Genomic DNA, 20,466 nt, shown 5'->3' with positions numbered 1-20,466 from the left:
TAAAAACAAAGAATACAGGCACTTGCTATATGACAAATGTTTGCAAGTTGTAAGATTAGTTAATTATTGTAATAGCAGGACTCAGCAGAATGCCCCATAATTTTTACCCAAGCCTTACAGTTTCTTATACATAAAAATTTAATTTTCTTCTCCCAAGAAGATTTTTAAACACTTGAATGTAATCCTTGATAGGGTTTGCCATGTTTGCTTCATTAACTCCTTTTAGTAAGGTTAGTTTTATACTGTTGTTTTCTTTCTGTCTGTGTTCTGTTATACCCTTTTATAATAATTCTTCAAATGTACAGAGAGTTGAATATTTTTGGACTGTCTCTGCTATGTGTTTTTTTTTTTTTTTTTTTGTCCTAAAGACATAGACATTTGAAGTCTAAGTATCTGGAGAAAAAGGCATACCTTAAAGATTTTTTTAAGAGTCTAAACCACTGCAATAAAGCATGTTACGTGATTTTTTTGTTTTCCCAATGCATATAAAAGTTATGTTTACATGATACTATGCAGTAGCTTTATGTCTTTAAAAACTATTTTAAAATATTGCTAAAAAATGCTAAAAGTCATCTGAGCTTCCAGTGAGTTGTAATCTTTTTGCTAGTGAGAGTCTTGCCTTGATGTTGATAGCTGCTGACTGATCAGGGTAGTGGTTGCTAAAGATTGAGTAGCTGTGAATCCATGAAGTTTGCCACATCAGTTGATTCTTCCTTTCATGAAAGATCTCTCTGTAGCATGTGATGCTGTTTGATAGCATTTTGTCCAGAGTAGAACTTTTTTCAGAATTGGAGTAAACCCTATCAAAACTTGCTGTTGCTTTATCAACTAAATTTATGGAATACTCTAAATCCTTTGTGGTCATTTCAACAATGTTCAAAGCATCTTCACCATAAATTGATTCCATCTCAAGAAACCACCTTGCTTATCTAGAAGGAGCATTTCCTCATCTGCTCAAGTTTTATCACGAGACTGCAGCAATTCAGTCACATATTCAGGCTCCGCTTCTAATTCTTGTTCTCTTGCAGTTTCCACCACATCTGCAATTACTTCCACTACTGGTCTTGAACCTCTCAAAGTCATCCATGGAGACTGGAATCAACTTCTTCCAAACTCCTGTTGACATTGATATTTTCACCTCCTCCTATGAATCTCAAATGTTCTTAATGGCATCTAGAATTAAGTGCCATTAATGATGAATCCTTTTCAGTAGATTTTCAATTTATTTTGCCCAGATCCATCAGAGGAATCATTATCTGTGGCAGCTATATCTTTATGAAAGGTATTTCATAAATAATAGAACTTGAAAGTCACAGTGACTCTGTGATTCATGGGCTATGGAATGGATGTTGAATTAGCAGACATGAAAGCAACATTAATCTTTTTGTATATTCCATCAGAGCTCTTAGATAACTGGGTACATTGTCAATGAACAGTAATATTTTGAAAGGAATCTTTTTCTGAGCAGTAGGCTTCAACAGTGGGCTTAAAATTTTCAGTAAACAATACTATAAACAAATGTGATGTCATCCAAGCTACTGTTTCATTTGTAGAGCACAGGCAGAGTAGATTTATTATAATTCTTAAGGGCCCTAGGCTTTTTGGATTGATAAATGAACATTGGCATCAAATAAGTTACCAGCTGCATTAGCCCCTACCAAGAAAGTCAGCCTGTCCTTTGAAGCTTTGAAGCCAGACATTGATTTCTCTTTAGCATGAAAGTCCTATGTGGTATCTTATTCATTAGAAGACTGTTTCATCTGCATTGAAAACCTGTTACTTAGTCACCTTCATCAATGATCTTAGCTTGGTTGATAACTTGGGTGCAGGTTCTTTATCAGCACTGTCTGCTTTACCTTGCACTTTTATGTTATGGAGACAGCTTCTTTCTTTAAACCTCATGAACCAACCTCTGTTAGCTTCAGACTTCTCTTCTGCAGCTTCCTTATCTTTCTCAGCCTTTGTAGAATTATAAAATTGAAGACAGTTTAATTCTTTATAGAATTGAAGATAGTTAAGGCCTTGCTCTGCATCAGGCTTTGGCTTACGGTGATGTTATAGCTGGTTTGGGCTTCTATCCGGACCACAGAAACTTTCTCCATATCAGCAAAACATGTTTTGCTCTCATATCATTCATGTATTCACTGGAGTAGCATTTTAATTTCCTTTAAGAACATTTCTTTGCATTTACAACTTGGCCGTTTGATGTAAGAGTCTCAAGTTTTGGCCTGTCCAAGCTTTTGATATGCCTTTCTCAGTAGGCTTAATCATTTCTAGCTTTTAATTTAAAGCCAGAGATATGCGACTCTTCTCTTTCACTTGATCGCCTAGAAGCCATGATAGGGTTCTTAATTGGCCTAGTTTGAATATTGTTATGTCTTAGGGATTATGGAGGCTTAAAGACAAGAAGATAGATGGGGAATGGCTATTTGGTGGAGTAGTCAGAACACACATAACATTTATCAATTAAGTTCGCCATCTTATGTAGACATGGTTCGTGGTTCCCCAAAACATTTGCAAGAGTAATATCAGAGATCACTGATCACAGAGCACCATAGCAGATGGAATAATAATGAAAAATTTTGCAATATTATGAGAATTATCAAACTATGACACAGAGACACAAAGTGAGCACAAGCTGTTGGAAAAATGGCTCTGATAAACTTGCTCAAGCAGAGTTGCCACAGACTTTCAATTTGTTAAAAAAAAAAAACACAGTATCTGTGAAGTACAGTAAAGCTAAGCACAATAAAACAAGGTATGCTGGTATACTGGAAACCACTGGATCAGTAGCAACATTTTCCTCATACATAGAAGCAAGCATACACATGTACATATGCAAGTTTTTAATTGCTTCCAAATTACTTCCAGGTTATTTAGACTCCCTAGTATGTCCGCGTGGACCCTTTGCAGTTTGGCTTTTACCTGTACTTTCCACCTTTATCATCTTCAGAAGCCTTCAAAAGAATCTTTGTAGATTTGATGATTTTTCCCCACTACCTCCAGGCAATACAGCTCTTCTCTTTGTGTTGAATGACTTCCCCCCATTTGCCCAACTTCTGAGACAGAGAGAGAGAGAGAGAGAGAGAGAAAGAGAGAGAGAGAGAGAGTGTGTGTGTGTGTGTGTGTGTGTGTGAGAGAGAGTGTGTGTGTATGTGTGTGTGTGAGAGAGAGAGAGAGAGTGTGTGTCTGTGAAATTCTGTCTGTATTAATTTGGTCCTCGGGTATTTTGTCTTAATTTGAGATCTCCCACATAATCTGAGACATTTCCTGGCACGTAGTAGGCACCAAATAAACATACGTGGTTTTATATGAGTGTCAAGTACCATTTCTTTAGGAAGTTTATTTTCTCTGATACTGACTTTAGTAAAAATGTTTAAATTGCTTCTCAAATTCTAAATTTCATTATTTTTATTCACATGAAAAATAAATCTTGCCATATTTTTTCTATTGCCACTTTAAAAGGTATCAGATTAAAAGCCATTAGCATCTTGGCATTTTCACATTTGTACATGTACACACATGCATATGCACACACACACAGACACCCTTGTCAGTGAGATATTTTGCCTTCACTTTTTCTCTGAGCAATAATGAAGTGAAGGTCATAGAAACAAAATTTTATTACATGTAAACAGCATTCATAATTCTTCCAAGAGAATGCCGGCATATTTGTATCCAACAAAAAGGGCACGAGTAATGGATGACTCAGTGTGTATTCAGCCAAACAAAGAAATCTTCGTTGATTTTATTCCTACTGGAGATATGTCAGTATTGAATACCATTAATCGTGTTGGTCCCAGAACAGCTCTTCACTAGGCCTCTCTTGTCTTTTCAGGACTACTTCTTTTGATTTGATTTCCAGACCATTTCTAGAATGAGGTAGTTGCACTCTGCGGAATAAGCTACAGGTTTTCACAACCTCTCTCACTAAGAACCAAGCACACTACTCACAATATTACTCATTTAACTCACTTTAGAATTCAGTGGAATTTTTGCCCTTTTAGTGCTGGATGAGATGATTTTTGGTTGTCTCATGTTAATTGCATCATCTTGAACTTATAGTCAGCAAACACTCTCTCCTGAATTATTTTCTCATATAAACTAGTTTTTAAGTGAAGCCTCAGGAATCCTATACAGTATAGTTAATTGCAATCCTCTTGGTAGCATTTAGCAAACGTATTTATGCACTTTCTATTTTAATCATAGTCTTTTAAAACTATAGACAATTTTTATCTTTGTGAATAATTAAGTAAATTATTTTGTTTGTTTCTTTTTAATTTTTGTAGTACTGGAGAAAATGAAACTGGATTTGACCCATCAAGATGCTTGGCTCAATAAGAAAACCATGTTAGGAGCAACCTGTGTATATTGGAGACTTCAGAGTAACCAGCAGGGAAGAGAAAATTTAATCTTCAGGTTACCATATTTTCCAAATATTACGTGGTACCTGAATTCCACTTCCTTGGATGTCATTGCTTAAATATGGTCTTGAAGGGTTTGTTTTGAAATATTGTATATATTTATTTTCAAATGTATACATTGTTAATAAATTACAAAATGAGAAACATTCTTATTTATGTACATGTTATGAGAATTCTGGAGGAAGTAATATGTTGAAATAGTAAAACATTTAGTCTTTTAGTTTAAAATGTTATTTTTTCCCCTTATATTTTCTTATCAGGACAGCAGTAACCTGAATTTAGCTTGACACAGTTTACACGTTTTTTATTTGTTTCTTCCTTGTTTCCTCTCCTTTCTCCCACCCCCTTTTGTTTGTTTTTTGTTTTTGCCTAATTTACATGTTTAAAGTTCTACTTAAAAATTTACTTCAAGTTTTACATGTTATGGCTCATTCTTCTGCAGTTCAAGAATTGCTTATATTTTTAAAAGGTATTTATTTTCTCTTATAAATAATTGATTTTTTTATAAACTACAGTTCTTAGTTCTTCTCGTTTGTCAGTATGTAAAGTAGAATATGAAAATGTGACTATTTAGATACCTGGCCAAAAGGTCGTATGACCACCAGTTTTAGTATTGAACATAAGATATTTTTACATTTTCATGTAAGACAATGTAAATTGTCTTTCTGCAATAAATTTTTTTGATGTAAATTTAGTTTTCAAAAGCTTTTTGATGTTATAAAGGAATTGGGGAGGAACAAAAAGCTTTTTGAAATAGCTCACCTAGACCTGTTAATGTAATATATTCTTCGTGAATTAAGGAAAATTTTTTTTTGTTTTTTAAGAGTAGAACTAATCTCTCTAGCTTTTTTGATGGAACGTTGAAGAAAAAGAACAAATACAAATATACAAATGATATGAGCAATACAGTAATAATGTTTTGCAACTTAATATGTTATATAGTCATATGACTTGGTCTTGGAAGAAAAAGAATTGTTTTGGTTCTGAATAAATATCAGAAATGAAGTGACAGAAAAGATGAAGGTAAAATTGTGGCACAATTTCAGAGAATGCCATTCATGATAACGTGTATTTGTCATCAAATTCTTAGTCCTGAGCTTGCCTCTTTAGTGTGGGGTTACCAGAGGGAGGGCAAACATGTAATTAAGAGACATCCTAGAAGCATATGGAGTGTGATTTGTATAAAACATACCTCCTGATGAGAAAAATAGTAAAAATGGAAAGACCTTTGTACATCATCTTAGGAGAACTTATATCTAAACTAAATTGTCAGGCTCTGTCCTATACCTTACTTTTTCTTTTCTTTACATATCTGCCATTTTTGTTGTTGTTCAGACATTTTTAACCCTCTGCATGCTATTCTTCTAGTTCTGTTTCTATTGGCACTTCCTCCAAAATTTTTCTCTGAATTTCCCTTGTCGAAAGTGACCTTTCTTCCTTGTAAACTCCTGGAATTATTTATAGCTTTTAAAGTGGCATTTAGTAAAGTTCACTGTTTCTCTTACACTTGCATCTCCTATTTCAGGGTTTGGCATACTTTGTCTTTAATAGGTAAGAAAGTAAGTATCTTTAGCTTTGAGGGACATATGGTCTAATAGCATTAATTTAACTCTGCTAACTAGAAGGCAAAAGTATATCATCTTACTCATCTTTATAAACTCCACAGCACTCTGCATAGAGAGGAGCATGTTTATAAGAAACTCAATAAATAATTTTGACACAAATATGAAATTCTATAAGGGCAGACACTGAAAACTAGTAAAAAAGGTTGATCTTGAATAACCTTGTATTTAGTGCCATCTTAACTAGAATTGTAAAGAGGATAAACCTTTCTAGGAAGGGTGAGAGTGTTAGGTGAGGAAGGAGCATCTCTCAGGAGGGTAAACAGTGGCTGTGGTTTTGCTGAGAGATTTTGGCTGTGAGTGATAAGCTTATATCAAAAAGAAAAGTGACTTATCAATCTGTTTTTATTGCTCAAAGCAACTCTTTACTCCTATTTTTTCCAAATTCCATTGTTTTTACTCTTTAGAGCTCTATCCTCAAGAGTGTAGTCTGCGTGTTTCTTTGTCATTGCCGTGTGAATTCTTTGGTGATAAATTCAGTAATATTTCAAGCATGATGTTTGTTTTGAGTTTGAGAAATGTATTTGTGAGGATACATCACTTTAATTACAAAATGTGGGTACTATTGTCATTAAGTTATTCAGAGTGAAATTTCTGAGTGGGGGAGAGAGAATGTGGATAGCAGTTGAGAGTGGGGCTATAGGAAGAAAAGAAGAAAAGTATGGTTAACACTCCCAAATAAAGGGTGATACAGCCTTGGTTTTTGCTGGGGTTAGCAAAAATCTTTCTCCATATGCTAGTTTTAGATGTTCCCCAGCTCATTTGTATTACTGGGCATATATTGTTATAATAGCAGTCAACATGATGTAGGGCTTAGAATTACATGTCAGGACTATACTAATTGCTTCATATGCCTTATGTCTTTATTATATGAGATAGAATTGTCTTCTCATTTTCTAGTTGAAGTAACTGAAGTTTAAAGCAATTGAATCATCTGCCCAAGGATAAGCCACTGGTGAGTGGGATTTGAAGTCGAGTTAGACTTTGGTGATCACAGTCTTGACCATTAAATTCTTCAAGCCTTCATTTTTCACTGACATAATGCTAGTGTTAGTACTGACCTCTAATGTGTGCATTTGTGGGTATGTGGTCCATTCAGCTTTAATCCCCAAAAGACAACACTTACTCCTTTTCTTATTTTTGCTCATGTTTTATTTTTTCATTGCTTTTAACAGGATAACCAAAGGTGGCATATTCAGGAGTAAGTAAACACATTTCTAAGAAATATGTTGTGTCATCATGCCACATATTCATACTTGCCTTTGGTTGGAGACTAGATCATTCAGTAAAAACATACAGGTAAATTAAATCTTGCCAACCAATGTGATCATTAACCTACAATCATAATATACCTTGTATATATCCTTGCACATAAATATAACATTGCGATTTAAAACAGTAAACCAAATTGAGATTCTTAGGAGCATTTTGTACGTAATGACAAATATTTGTTTTAGATAGGTCACACAGCTTCAAATAAAAACTGATACAGATTGAACACCTTGAGAGTAAACCTTAGTACCAAGTGGAAAATAATTTTTTACAAGTAAATTGGAAAAACAATGTGGACTTTCTATAATTATATATGGAAAATATACTGATTTGCCAAAATGAATAATTTTGATATATTAATATTTCACTTATGAAGAATGCATGCCACCTGATCCAGGATGGGATCCAGGAACAGGAAAAGAATATTAGGTAAAAATGAAAGAAATCTGATTATAGTATAGAGTAGCTAAAAACAACAACAACAACACAACAAAAAGGAAAAACAGAATGAGCCTCAGGAGATAGTAAGCATCCCACCTGGGTGACAACTTAGAGAAGCTGAGGTGGGACCCCTGCATCTGATAAGAGGCTGCACTAGACCACAGGAACCAGTTTCTACTCTAAGAACTAGGGTGGGACTGGGCATGTCAAAACCTCCTGGGAACTCTTAAATGTGCACATTCCCAGTTCCCACTCCTGAGCAGCTAAATCGATCTACACATGGGTCTTGTGATTTTTCCCAGGGGATTCCTATGCCTGCTAGGTTTAACAAGTAGATTAGATGTTAAGTCTTTCTTTAGCCCAGAGATTCCATAGGCCAGTATTAGGAAACAGGGGCCAGGGCTGGGAAGGTGTAAGAACAGAAGATACACTTTAGATTCTTGTTACGGTGGTCTTCCCACCCAACCGGATATATCTTGCTGTATGCCAACATTTTCTCTTTCTTGTATACAGTGGGGAAAAATAATTTTCAACTGGTTGTGTAGTGAAAAAACATACATGAAAAGCACTGTTTTATATAATGAGTGGTTTATATTAAGAATGAGTACTATGTAAATACCGGTAAGTGAAAGTTCATTTCATTCAGTGCTATGGGCTGGCGTATTGCATTTCAACACTAGTTTTTTACTTTTATCTACCCTGAGGGTAGATAATCCATATTCCAAATGCATTATTGAAATTCAATTGCTGTTAGTAACATTTTAAGAACTAGGTAATTTTAAAAAACTTCATATACTTTATATGGAGTATGAACAACTTTAATATGAATAACTATTCTAGAAAAAAAATTTTTTAAGGAAAAATTGCCACTAAATCGTGAGCTAAGTCAATGGTTATTTTAAGCCACTAACTTTTGAGACTAGCATTTCGTACAGAAAAAGCTAATACTGATACCACATGCTATTTGTGTGTAGAACACTAGGAACATCAAAATAAAACATAAGAAAATTAGTCGATCCACTGCAATATATGTATATTATATATATATATTTATAAATATATATATTTTATATATTATATATATTTATATATGTTATATAATATACAATATATGTATATTATATATATTTATAAATATATGTTTTATATATTATATATTTATATATGTTATATATAAATATATATATTGCAGTGGATCGACTAGACTCATATATCTATAACATATATATAAAAATATATTTTATATTATAAAATATATATAATATATTTTTTACTCATCTTCAAAAAAATTAATAATTCAGAACAGTTACATAATGCTGTGTAGGCCAAACACTGTTACAAGCCCTGTAAATTGAGTTGTTTATTTAAAATATACAACAACTTCATAAGGTAAATTCTATTATTATATGCTTGTGTGTGTGTGTGAGGAATTGAAGTACAAGGAAGATAAGCAACTTCCTTAGTGTTACCCAGGTAAGATATGAGCAAACATGGATTTAGAACTGAGGTGCTCTGGCTCTGACACCTATGTGCATGACCACTAGGCTACATCGATATATACCAGAAAGACATGATTCCTGTAGAAAAGGAGGGTGGGGGCTTTTGTTCTGACTTAGGGAAGCCAGCATTCTCTTCTAGGCCCTGCATGCAGAACTTGGGAGAGAAGATAGAGCAAGTTGCATAAGGATCCCAAAGAACTTTTTGTTTTTTTATAAAGACATTTACAGCAACTCCTTCTCTCTCAGATTCAGAGATAAAGGAGTATTATGGTATAGGAGTAGGTGCTTCTCAAAAGCCCAGTTACATAGAAGACATCAAGGATCCCCAAATAAAATATTGTTGAGTGAATCAGAAGTCTAGGCTGGTAACCTAAGGTCAGTAACAGGTGGGTAGTTGAAGTTGTCACCTCTTTCGGGTGCAGCTTCAGGTCCTAGGAGAAAATGACTAAGCTCAGGAGTGTGTGAAACTAAAAGTGTGGCCAGATGGTAGCCTCATCATAGGCATTGCTATGAACTGGATGGACCTTAACCTTCATATTATCACCTCTGCCCCCACAGTTCACACACAGGCACACTGAGTGCAGGGTGTGCATAGGGTATCTTGGCCTTTTGTTTTCTATGTCCAAACAAGTTCTGGTTCAAATGGAAAATGTGGCCTCTTGAGAGTGTCAGTGTCCCCACTTATTCCACTGTAGTTGTAACCATTACCTTTTTCTCTGCGTCTCACTGAATCCATGCATTATAGGCCCACCAGAATTCTGTGTTTATGGGGCAATGGATTGTCAAAGAGTGGTGGCAGACACATACATGGCGGCATCTCCTCTGCTTGTGCACCTGCTCCACTGTCTCATCAGTCTTCATTTACTGATTCAAGGTAAAATTAATTATTAAAGCTTTTAAGACAGCAACATCATTGTGTTAAACTAAACACAGTGCCCTTCAGAATGTAAGGTCTTTCGCAACTTCACAGGTAGCATGCTGTGAAGCTGGTCCTGGTCATTAGTGTGTGAATGGCATCTAATACCATGGGATTGGATGAGATCACTGTGAGAGTACAAATACAGAAAACAAAGAGTCCCAGCAACAAGAACCCTGGTGGTCTAAAACTTAGAGGCTGAACAGTAGAAAGAGTTCACAAAGGAGACTGAGAAAGAGTAGCCATGGAGGTATGAGGGCATGATATGAAGAAATTCAGGTTGAATATCCCTTATCTAAAATGGTTGGGACCAGAAATGTTTTAGTGTTCTGATTTTTTCTTTTTCTTTTTTTATTTTAGAATATTTGCATTATAATTATTGGTTTAGAATCCCAAATCAAAAAACCCAAAGTGCAAAATACTCCCATAAATTTTTTCTTTGAACATTACGTTGGCATTCGAAACATTTCAAAATTTTGAGCATTTCAGATTTTGGATTTTCAGATTTGGAATGTTCAATGGGCATCTGGTCATAATCTTATTAATTGCATTTTCTGTGGCTTTCATTATGTGATAGACTATATAGGATGGCACTGGGGTCCAAGAGGCTCACTACTGAAATAGATTCTGGGATAACTGCCAGGACTGTGGGTAGGTATGATAGAGGTAGGTCATTTAGTTGTAGTGGAATAGAATATTAATGCTCTCATAGGGAAGTGTGACGACAGTTAAAAACAAGTTATGGACCAATTTTGGATTCAGAGGGATGTTCAGGGGAGCTGAGATTTGAGTTGTATGTCTGTACTCATGCCAACCAGATGTTTGAGGGCTGGGAAATGATGCTGGTTCTCTGGCAGCATGTGTATGTGGCTTTTTTTCCTAAGGAAAGATAAGCCAAAACCTCCACCTGGCTGCTGATGGCACCTGCTACAGCAGTAACTCTATGAAATGGACTAGAACCCCTGAACATTCCTAGAGTATATTTTAGGACAAGAGACTGATTCCTCCTATAAAACCAAGAAATAGAGTTACAGTAATGCCCTCATCATTTCCTATCATAATTTAAGAAGCAAAAAGTTATCAGAACTGGCACTATTATTACCTGCACCTAGTAAATGAAAGCACTGAAAGAGAGAGTGTCATCTTTTTGAGGAGAGTGCAAGGTTCAAAGAGAGGACCTTCTTTCCCTCCTCATGGTGAACAAGGAAGAACTTTCTCAAGCCAAGAGAGAAAGGCCCCAGGAGAACTACTCAAAAGTTTGGTGGTGTCTGCTTATGTATTAGGTATGGTGACAGGAAAAGGAAAGAGCATTTGAGAATGATGACCTGGAAGGATGAGCAGAGGAAGATGGAATCAATCTACTGGAGGTATCCTACACACACATCTTTTGCTTCAAGATGAGGTTGCATTTAGGATTGAGAGAAGACTTTAAATTAAATGGTTTGAGTTTCCAGAGTTTAGAATGGAAATATTGGGATGGTACATTAACTTCTATTTTAGATAGATCAAGCCTCCTTATTTAGGGAATTATTTGGTAAGATCAGACCAACATAAAATTGACTGTGACTTAAAACATTCTTTTAAATTCATCCCAAAGTTACAGTAGTGAAAGGAACAGACATGTTTCCCACCTGCATGGATTTTACAACCTAGTAAGGCAATACCCATCTTCAAAAAATTAATAATGCAGAACAGTTCAAGACCATCCTGACCGACATGGAGAAACCCCATCTCTAAAATATATATATATATATATATATATATATATATATATTATATTTATATATTTTATAAATATATAAACCCCATCAGTAAAATACATATATTTTAAATATATATTAAGTATATGATATATATTATATATTTAATATATAATATATATTTTACTGATGGGGTTTCTCCATGTCGGTCAGGATGGTCTCGAACTCTTGACCTCAGGTGATCTGCCCACCTCAGCCTCCCAAAGTGCTTGGATTACAGGCGTGAGCCACCATGCCTGGCAAAAAGAGGTATTTATTCAAGTAATAATTTATTGAATCTATATTGTATTCTTAGCATTGAGGTTACAGTAGTGAAAGGAACAGACCTGTTTCCCACCTGCATGGGTTTTACAACCTAGTAAGGCAACAGTTGGAGAGATAGACAAGAAGCAATCATATAAGCAATTTAAGTAATAGTTATAAAATATAGTAAGTATTCTGAAAGAAGCAACGGTATATGGTAAAAGAGAATACAAGAGGGAAATCTAGTTTAGCTATCATCACCAGAAAAAGGTAATCTGAGGAGATAATCCTTTAAGCCAAGAAGAGATGAGGAAAGGAAGCATGCCTGAAAGGTAGAGGGGTAAAGGCAGCAGGAGGAGCATTTTAATTAGAGAGAGCAGCATGTGCAAAGGCCTGAAGCCATGAAAAAGCTTGCTTTGTGCAAGAACCTAAAAGAAAGCTAATATATCTGGAACTTGGTAATCAAGGGGTGACATTTAAAAAGGAGCCTGGAGAGGTAGGTGGAATCAAATCATACATGGCTCATAAACCATGGGAAAAGTTGGAATTTTATTTTAAATGCAAAGGAAATCAGTGAGCCAAGTGATTTTAACTTATTAAATTATCACTTTGTTTCTTTTATAGAAAATGGACCTTTGGGGAAAAATCAGGAAGACCAATTAGTAATGTAGGAGAAAATTCTGGTGGCTTGGATTAGGGTGGTAAAAGTAGATATAGGGAAAAAGCAAATGAATTTGAAGTATGATTTGGAGAAAACTTGGATAGGACTTGCTGATAGATTGACTGTGGAAGTGAAGAAGAGGGAGGAATGAAGATTGACTCATAGAATAGAGTGAATTGTGAGGGCACTTGCAGTGATCAGGAAGACAGAAGAAAAGTAGGATATTTTAGGGGGAGATACAGAGATAAATTTTCAGTTAGTGTATACACTTTGGGGATAGTTCTGAATATTCAGCCTGGGCTGCCAATTAAAAACATAGCTTCAATAAGAGTCACAGCTTCAGAAAAGGGATTTGAGAGATAGAATTTTGAGAGTTGTCTGTTAGTAGATACTATTTAGAACATAAAAAGTGACAGGTGCAAATGATCAAGAATACCAAGAAGAATATTGAAAAAAAATTAGAGAACTCAAACTCCCTGATAAACTTACTACAAAACTACAGTAGTCAAGACAGTGTGGTACTGGCTTAAGGACATGCATACAGATTAATAGAATAAATTTGAGAATCTACAATTAAACCATTAACTTATGGTCAATTGACTTTTGACAAGGGTGCTAAAACAATTCAATGAAGAAAATAATAATCTTTTCAACAAATGGTACTGGAACAACTGTATAGTCACATGTAAAGCAATGAAGTTGGAATTATACTTCAAGAAAAAATTTAAATGGGTTTAAAATTTGATGCAAAATACATCATAGAAATTATTGTGAGGTGTGAACCTACCTAAAACATTTAGAGAAAAACATAGGCATAAATCTTTGTGACCTTGGATTTGACAATTTTTTTTTTTTTTTTTTTTTGAGACAGTCTTGCTTTGTTGCCCAGGCTGGAGTTCAGTGGTGCAATCTCGGCTCACTGCAACCTCCACCTCCCAGATTCAAGCAATTCTTCTGCCTCAGCCTCCCAAGTAGCTGGGGCTACAGGTGTGTGCCACCACACCCAGCTAATATTTTGTATTTTTAGTACATACGGGATTTCACCATGTTAGCCAGGATGGTCTCAACCTCCTAACCTCCTGATCCACCCTCCTTGGCCTCCCAAAGTACTGGGATTACAGGCATAAGCCCCTGCACCTGGCCCAACAATGGCTTTTTAGATATGACAACACGTGCATAAGCAGCAGCAGCAGCTGCAACAAAGATACATAAATTCATTTTTATCAAAGTTAAAAATATTTGTGTTTGAAAAGACACCATTAAGGAAGTGATATATAACCCACAGAATGGGAGAAAATATTTGGAAGTAATATATTTGATGCTGATGGACTTGTTCCTAAAATACGTAATAGAAAACTTGCAATTCAACAATTTAAAAAATCCAATTGAAAAAATGGGCAGAAGATCTGAATAGACATTTATCTAAGAAGATATACAAATATCCAATGAGTACATAAAAGGTTGCTCAATGTCATTAATCATTAAAAAGATGCAAATTGAAGCTATAATAAGATACCACTTCATACAAATTAGAATAGCTGTCATCAAAAAGACAACATGTTGGTGAGGATGTAGAAAAATCAAAACCCTTATACACTGCGGTTGGGATTGAAAAATGGTTCCGCTGCTTTGGAATACAGGTTAGCACTTTCTCAAAATGTTAAACATAGAGTTATCATATGACCTAGCAATTCCACTCCTAGATATATCCAAGAGAAATGAAAACATGTCCACATAAAAACGTGAACCCAAATATTTATAAGAGCATTATTCATGATAACCAAAAAGTGGAAACAACCCAAATGTTTACCTACTGATGAATGGATAAAGAATTGACATATATAATACAATGAAAATTATTTGTTAATTAAAGGGAATGAAGTTCCAATACATGCTAGGAATGGAAACCTTGAAAACATGCTAAGTGAAAGAAGCTACCCACAAAAGACCACATCTTCTGTGATACCATTTATATGAGATGTCCAAGATAAACAAATCATAGAGACAGAATAGATAAGGGATAGGGGAGTAGGGAATGGGGAGTCGGTGCTACTGTGTATGAGATTTTTGGGGGAGGGTGATAAAATATTTCAAAATTAAGTAGTAGTGATGATTTCACAACATTGTATTGTATGTAAATAATATTTCAATAAAATTCTTTAAAAATTCATAAGGTCATCTAGAGAGAAAGCGTTTAAAAAGGTAATAGATGACCATTAGATTTGGTGACATAGCATTATCTTTTTTTTTTTTTTTTTTTTAAGATAAAGTTTCACCATGATAGCCAGGCTGGTCTTAAACTCCTTACCTCAGGTGATCCACCCACCTCAGCCTCCCAAAGTGCTAGGATTACAGGTGTGAGCCACCGTGCCCGGCCACGTAGCATTATCTTTATCTCCTAGTAGACTGTAAGTTCCTTGAAGGCAGGTTGATAAAAGCACTAATTAATTTGTGTGGAATGGAGCAGAGACAGAGCAGAGTGGGTGGGGGCACTCATCATTCATCCTGAAGGACTGGAGACAATAATTGTGGACCACTGTTTTCTGCCTGTTGAAGAAGCAGTTAAGTGATGGGACAGCTACTAGAGGACACTGCATAAAGGGAGAAGCTTTTTAAAAATAGAAGATACTAGAACCATAGATGATGGTGATAATTCAATAAATGCAAAGGAGACTGTAAGTAAAGAAGTGAAATCCCCAAGAAAGTGAAAAGGCATGTCATCCCAGGGACAAGTAGAGAAATGTACTTTAGATGGGAAGAGAGCGAATCTTCCATTGTAATAAGAGGGTCATAGAGCAAGACTCCAAACTCTCCTCCTGGGATGTACAAGTGGCTTAGAAAAAGGAGATCCAGGTTTTTTCAGCTTGGTATACAGGATTGTCTGAAAGCTGCCTTTATTGATAAAAATTTTTTTTCTTCTTTTTTTGGCAACCATTTTAAATCATACTTAGATCCTCCCAGAGCTCAAATGTTTAGCCAGAGTGGCTGGCCTGCTTCAGTATTTCAGCCAATCAGATAGCAGCTCTGCTCAAGTTCCCAGCCAATCCAATTTCTTGGCCCATATGTAATTGAGCTTAGCAATGAAATGACATCTTCTTCCTTCCACTTCTCTAACAACTTCATTTGGCAACCCCACTCCTGCCCACTCTGGTAAAGAGAAAAGGAATTCTGAATGTGTTCACACACATTTTCCTTACTCTTGTTTCTATATACCAATTTTCCCTTGTACTTTAAAAAGATATGTTCATATTATGCTTCATGAGAGCTTTTGTGATGGAAAGGTCAACTGTCCACATCCTCCTGTTTCCTTATTTTCCTAAAGATAGTATCACAGATGTCACACTGCTACATATTTCTGCTTAGTTGAAAATACTCATGATTAAAAATGAGCATTGCCATTGAAATGTATCATGTTGCTAAAGTGTTTCTTGCGAATTATATAAAACTTATTTTATCAGTAGGATTTAAAATATTTTTAAAATCACAAACAGCTGGGATCTGGAAAATAATGTTTCAAAATGAGGTTATCATTTTCTGTGGAATGCAGGTGGAATGTCTGTTGTTAGGGAAAATATTTTGAAGATACTATTTTCTTTCCTAAAGATTTTGTAAAATGGCAGTGATTTGAACAAACAAACAAATCTTTATGATCCATAATTGCAATACTTGAAATCATGAAATGATTAGAAATTATGGGTTCTAGGGAGCCTCTGTGGCTCAGGTCAGTTGTCCTGGCACTTGAGGAGGCAAGGCTATGCATTCGAGGCCGGCCTGGGCAACATAGAGAGCTCTCATCCATTGGAAAAAAAAGAGAAAGAAACTTTGGACTCTAAACTGTTTATTTTATGGAAGAAACTGAAACCCAGAAAGGTGGCATGAATGCTCTGTGTCACAAGGGACTTTTGTGGGGCTGAGACCGTGTGCTGACTTCTCAGCTCCTACAATGGCTCCACATGATGAGGAAACAGCAAGACCTTTCTTACTATGCTAGTTTGCTCACTGATGATGGATGTGATTCCATTTTCTCATGTATAAAATAGAAAGGTTGAATTATAAGTCTAAGGTTCTGCTGGGCTAGAAAACAAAACCACTGTAGTCTCTGAATTTGTACAAAAAGAAATGGAAGTGGCAGGAAAAGAATGCACTAAATGCAGATATTCATCATCATCTCAAATTGTAGTCATTTTTTTCTTCAAAATAATAATACAAAAGTTCCTTGCACTTTTGTATCATTCCATACAGTTCTAGGGAACCTTGCACTTATGGTCCATAGCATTCTCAGCAACAGAGGTGGCTATATAACTCACACTTGCCCTAATCATGGTACCCAGGCACGTTATATACATATAGAATTTTAAGTGCAGTCACTGGGAGAGAAAGTTAAAAATTCTTTGCTTCGAGGTTACTAGTTGGGATGATATAAGCCTGGAACTATCTATCTATAGTCTCATCCCTCCATATCTGCACTGCGGCCTCTAACCCCCTCAACAAGGAGTAAAAATGAGCAGAGGAGGTGGTACAGAGGGATGGGTGGTGCCGGGCAGAGATGACAGGAAAATGAGAAAGAAAAAGAAAGATGGAGTCGCTCAGGTTTCTGATTTATCTATGCCTGAAGTGTCTTCCTGGACTTCCAATTATGTGAGGCAACAAATTACTCCTTTTTTGCTTAAGCTAATTTGAATTGGCTTTCTATCATCTTTATCTGCCAGACTCTTGACTAACACGATTACCTTTTATCCAACAGGGAAATTGAAAGCAGGTCTCAAAATAAAAGGCCTCAAAATAAATCCCAAGGATAGTAGGTAATATTCTCCTAATTATTGATCCTCAGATATTTTCATTTATTCATTCATTTACTGAGCACTTTACATGTGCAAATTACCCTATCTTAATCCATTCTGCCTTCTTTAGCAAAATACCATAGACTGGGTGGCTTATAAACAACAGAAATTTGTTTCTCACGCTTCTGCTGACTGGGAATCCAATATCAAGGCACTAGCAGATTCAGGGGCTGGCGAGGACTCACTCTCTGTCTCATAAATAGTGTCATTTCACTGTGTCTTCACATGGGAAAGGAGTGAGGTAGCTCACGTGGACTCCTTGGACTTGGACTTTGAATGTGTCAATAAGGGGTTAGCGTGCGGTGGTGGGGAAATATAGAATGACTCTGTCTAGTCCACAGGAAAAGGTCATAAGCTGAGATGGATGTCATCTCTTGGGTGGAGACCACTGACTTTGTCATCTTGTTCTTGACTTTGAGAAAAATACAGAACACAGTGACAATCTGAAACAAATCACCTAGAATGAGAGAGTGTGAAAAACAGAAGCAACAAAGAAAGGGGAGGAGGAACTGCCAAGCATTCATTAGGACAACAGATATCAATTGCTATGTCTCCAGGAACTTGAAAAATTAGTTGAGTAGCTGGTGAGGGAGCATTTCTTTTTGAATATGACTGATGGAAAGGATCAAAAGGCAGGAGTTAGCAGAGGTTTTTGAATCTAAATAAGCTGCTTAATGTTGCTGAATAGAAAAAAACCCATCTAGATAGATGTTTTGAGCTTGCTTCTTAGAAGGTTCAAATACAGAAGAAAGACAAATTAGTAGTGACAATTTTCTGTGGACTGAATCCAAACAAGGTAACTCATCAGAAGAATTGAAGTCTTAGCAATAAAGTTTTCTATGAAACATTTATTAAAAATGAAAACTAAAAGCTTAAATATTGGATCTGCCTTTAAATTAATATCCTTTGGAACTGGTAAGTATGTAAACCTTGTAAAAATCCATGAATAATCAATCAATGGCAAAATCTCATAAAGAGTTTACTTTTGGGTTACTGATCATGTGTTAGGAAGAACACAGGAGAGCTTAGTTGTAGAGAAAACAGAATGTGAGATTCAAACTGTTTAAGGTAAGAGTCTCTGATATAATACTAATTGGAAAAATACTGTAATGTTTGTTAGCAGTACATAATATAGTCAGGATTAAGCCTTGATAAATTAGTGATTTAATAGAGCTGGAGTCTATCTAACTCTGATGGGACAGACCCCCAACCTCCCTTCCTCCAGCTGCTGCCACTCCCTCATTTTCCATGACTTAGTAATAAGTTCAGGCCCTTGCATTTGTGTGCATGGTTGGGAGCCAGTGTACACCCAACTCATGTGCCCTTTTCAGTTGTTTTGATTAAAAAATTCCTGTAGTCCAGCCCCACTCAAAACAGTCCAGGAGGTAAAGTTCTCGACTCTCTTTCCAGAGACTCTGGCTTCTGAACTTTACTCCATCCTATGCCACAGACCTCCATGCTCTGATAAGAAAGCTCTTGCTCAAGTGTGCATCGTCACAGTGCTTAAAAAGGTGGATGGCATTCATATGACGTGCAGTAAATAAGATCCTGTGAGAGCTTTCTGAGTAATCCATGGTTAGTAACATGCTTCCAGTTTCCTAAGCACAGTTGGACATCATCCTGCTAGGGCCAGTGAAAGAAAGGTGATGCAGAATCAGCCTAGAAGACCAAGAGTGGCCTCTGGAATGGCCCTGCCACTTCATGGCATTTAACTCAGGCCCTTCTCTTTGGGGCTTAAGTTTCTTCATCTTTGAAATGAGGGAATAGAGTGGCCTACAGTTGTCCATCTTGTTCTAAAGGCTATTGAATCAACAAAAACAGACTTTCCCAACTTTTTATTTTCCTAAATGAATAAAGGTTCAGTACTTGTTTTAATACTAAAAAACAATGAAGTTGTTCTTCTGTCAGTAAAAGTATAGCCAGAAAAATAGAGCAGGTAGGAAATATATTCAATTTATTGCGGGAAATTGGTTTATACCATTGTGAGGTCTGGCAAGGCAACACCAAAATCTGCAGGAGAGGCCATCAAAAAGGGCAGACTGGAACTCTTGGACACAGGTTGATCCTTTAGTCTATAGGCAGAATTTCTTCTAGAAATCTCAGTCTGTCTTAAACCTTTTCAACTAGTTGAATTTGGACCATCTGATTATCTAGGATAAACTCCTTAAAGTCAACTTGTTATGAACATTAATCAAATGTACAAAATGCCTTCTTGGCAATGCCTAGAGAGTGTTTGATGGAATAACTAGGGACTAGAGCCTAGACCAGCTCACAGAAGGCTGACCTCACAGTACTCATCACAGTAACAGCCCCCATGTGACATTTATTTCTAAGGGCAGAATTTCCCTGGTATAGAATGTGGCTCCTTTTGTCCTCATCTTAGTGAGCTTCACAGTGGCATTCAAGACTGTTGGCTGATGTCTCTTTTTCCCCTGATTTCCTTGGCATTGCTCGTGCCTAGTTTTTCTCTTCCATTTCTAGCAGCTTCTCAGATCCTCCTCCTCCACTTAGCCTCTACTTCCTTCTGTACACTCCATCTTTGCATAACTTCATCTCTTCTGCTGCTATTGAATATCATTATATACTGCTGACTTTCCCAATTGCATCTCCAGCTCAGAACTTCCCTTTGAAGTCCAAATGCATAACCAACTGCATATGTTCCTTATCACCACTCCCAGGAATCTCAAACTGAAAACATTCCAAGTGGAACTCACTGTCTGTCTCCCACCAGCAAACCTACTCCTCCATCGTCTTTCCCATCATGGCTAATGGCACCATCACCCACCA

General features: G+C 36.2%; 1 protein-coding gene across 2 annotated transcripts in view; it reads left to right on the top strand.

The window, feature by feature from the left end:
• The window catches only part of PIK3C3 (phosphatidylinositol 3-kinase catalytic subunit type 3), a 128,395-nt gene extending 122,467 nt beyond the window's left edge, over window positions 1-5,928 (top strand). For both annotated transcript variants that reach the window (XM_012440828.2, XM_012440827.3), the window contains one exon: window positions 4,290-5,928. In XM_012440828.2, the coding sequence (XP_012296251.1) occupies window positions 4,290-4,304 (15 nt within the window). In that variant the 3' untranslated portion in view covers window positions 4,305-5,928. The remainder of the gene's footprint in view (window positions 1-4,289) is intronic.
• Window positions 5,929-20,466: the final 14,538 nt, after the last annotated feature.

Source organism: Aotus nancymaae, unplaced genomic scaffold, assembly GCF_030222135.1.
Source record: "Aotus nancymaae isolate 86718 unplaced genomic scaffold, 86718_ANA_hifiasm-v0.15.2.pri h1tg000020l, whole genome shotgun sequence".
Lineage (NCBI taxonomy): Eukaryota > Metazoa > Chordata > Mammalia > Primates > Aotidae > Aotus > Aotus nancymaae.
Note: the sequence above shows the minus strand (reverse complement) of the source record. Positions and strands in the feature narration are given on the sequence as shown.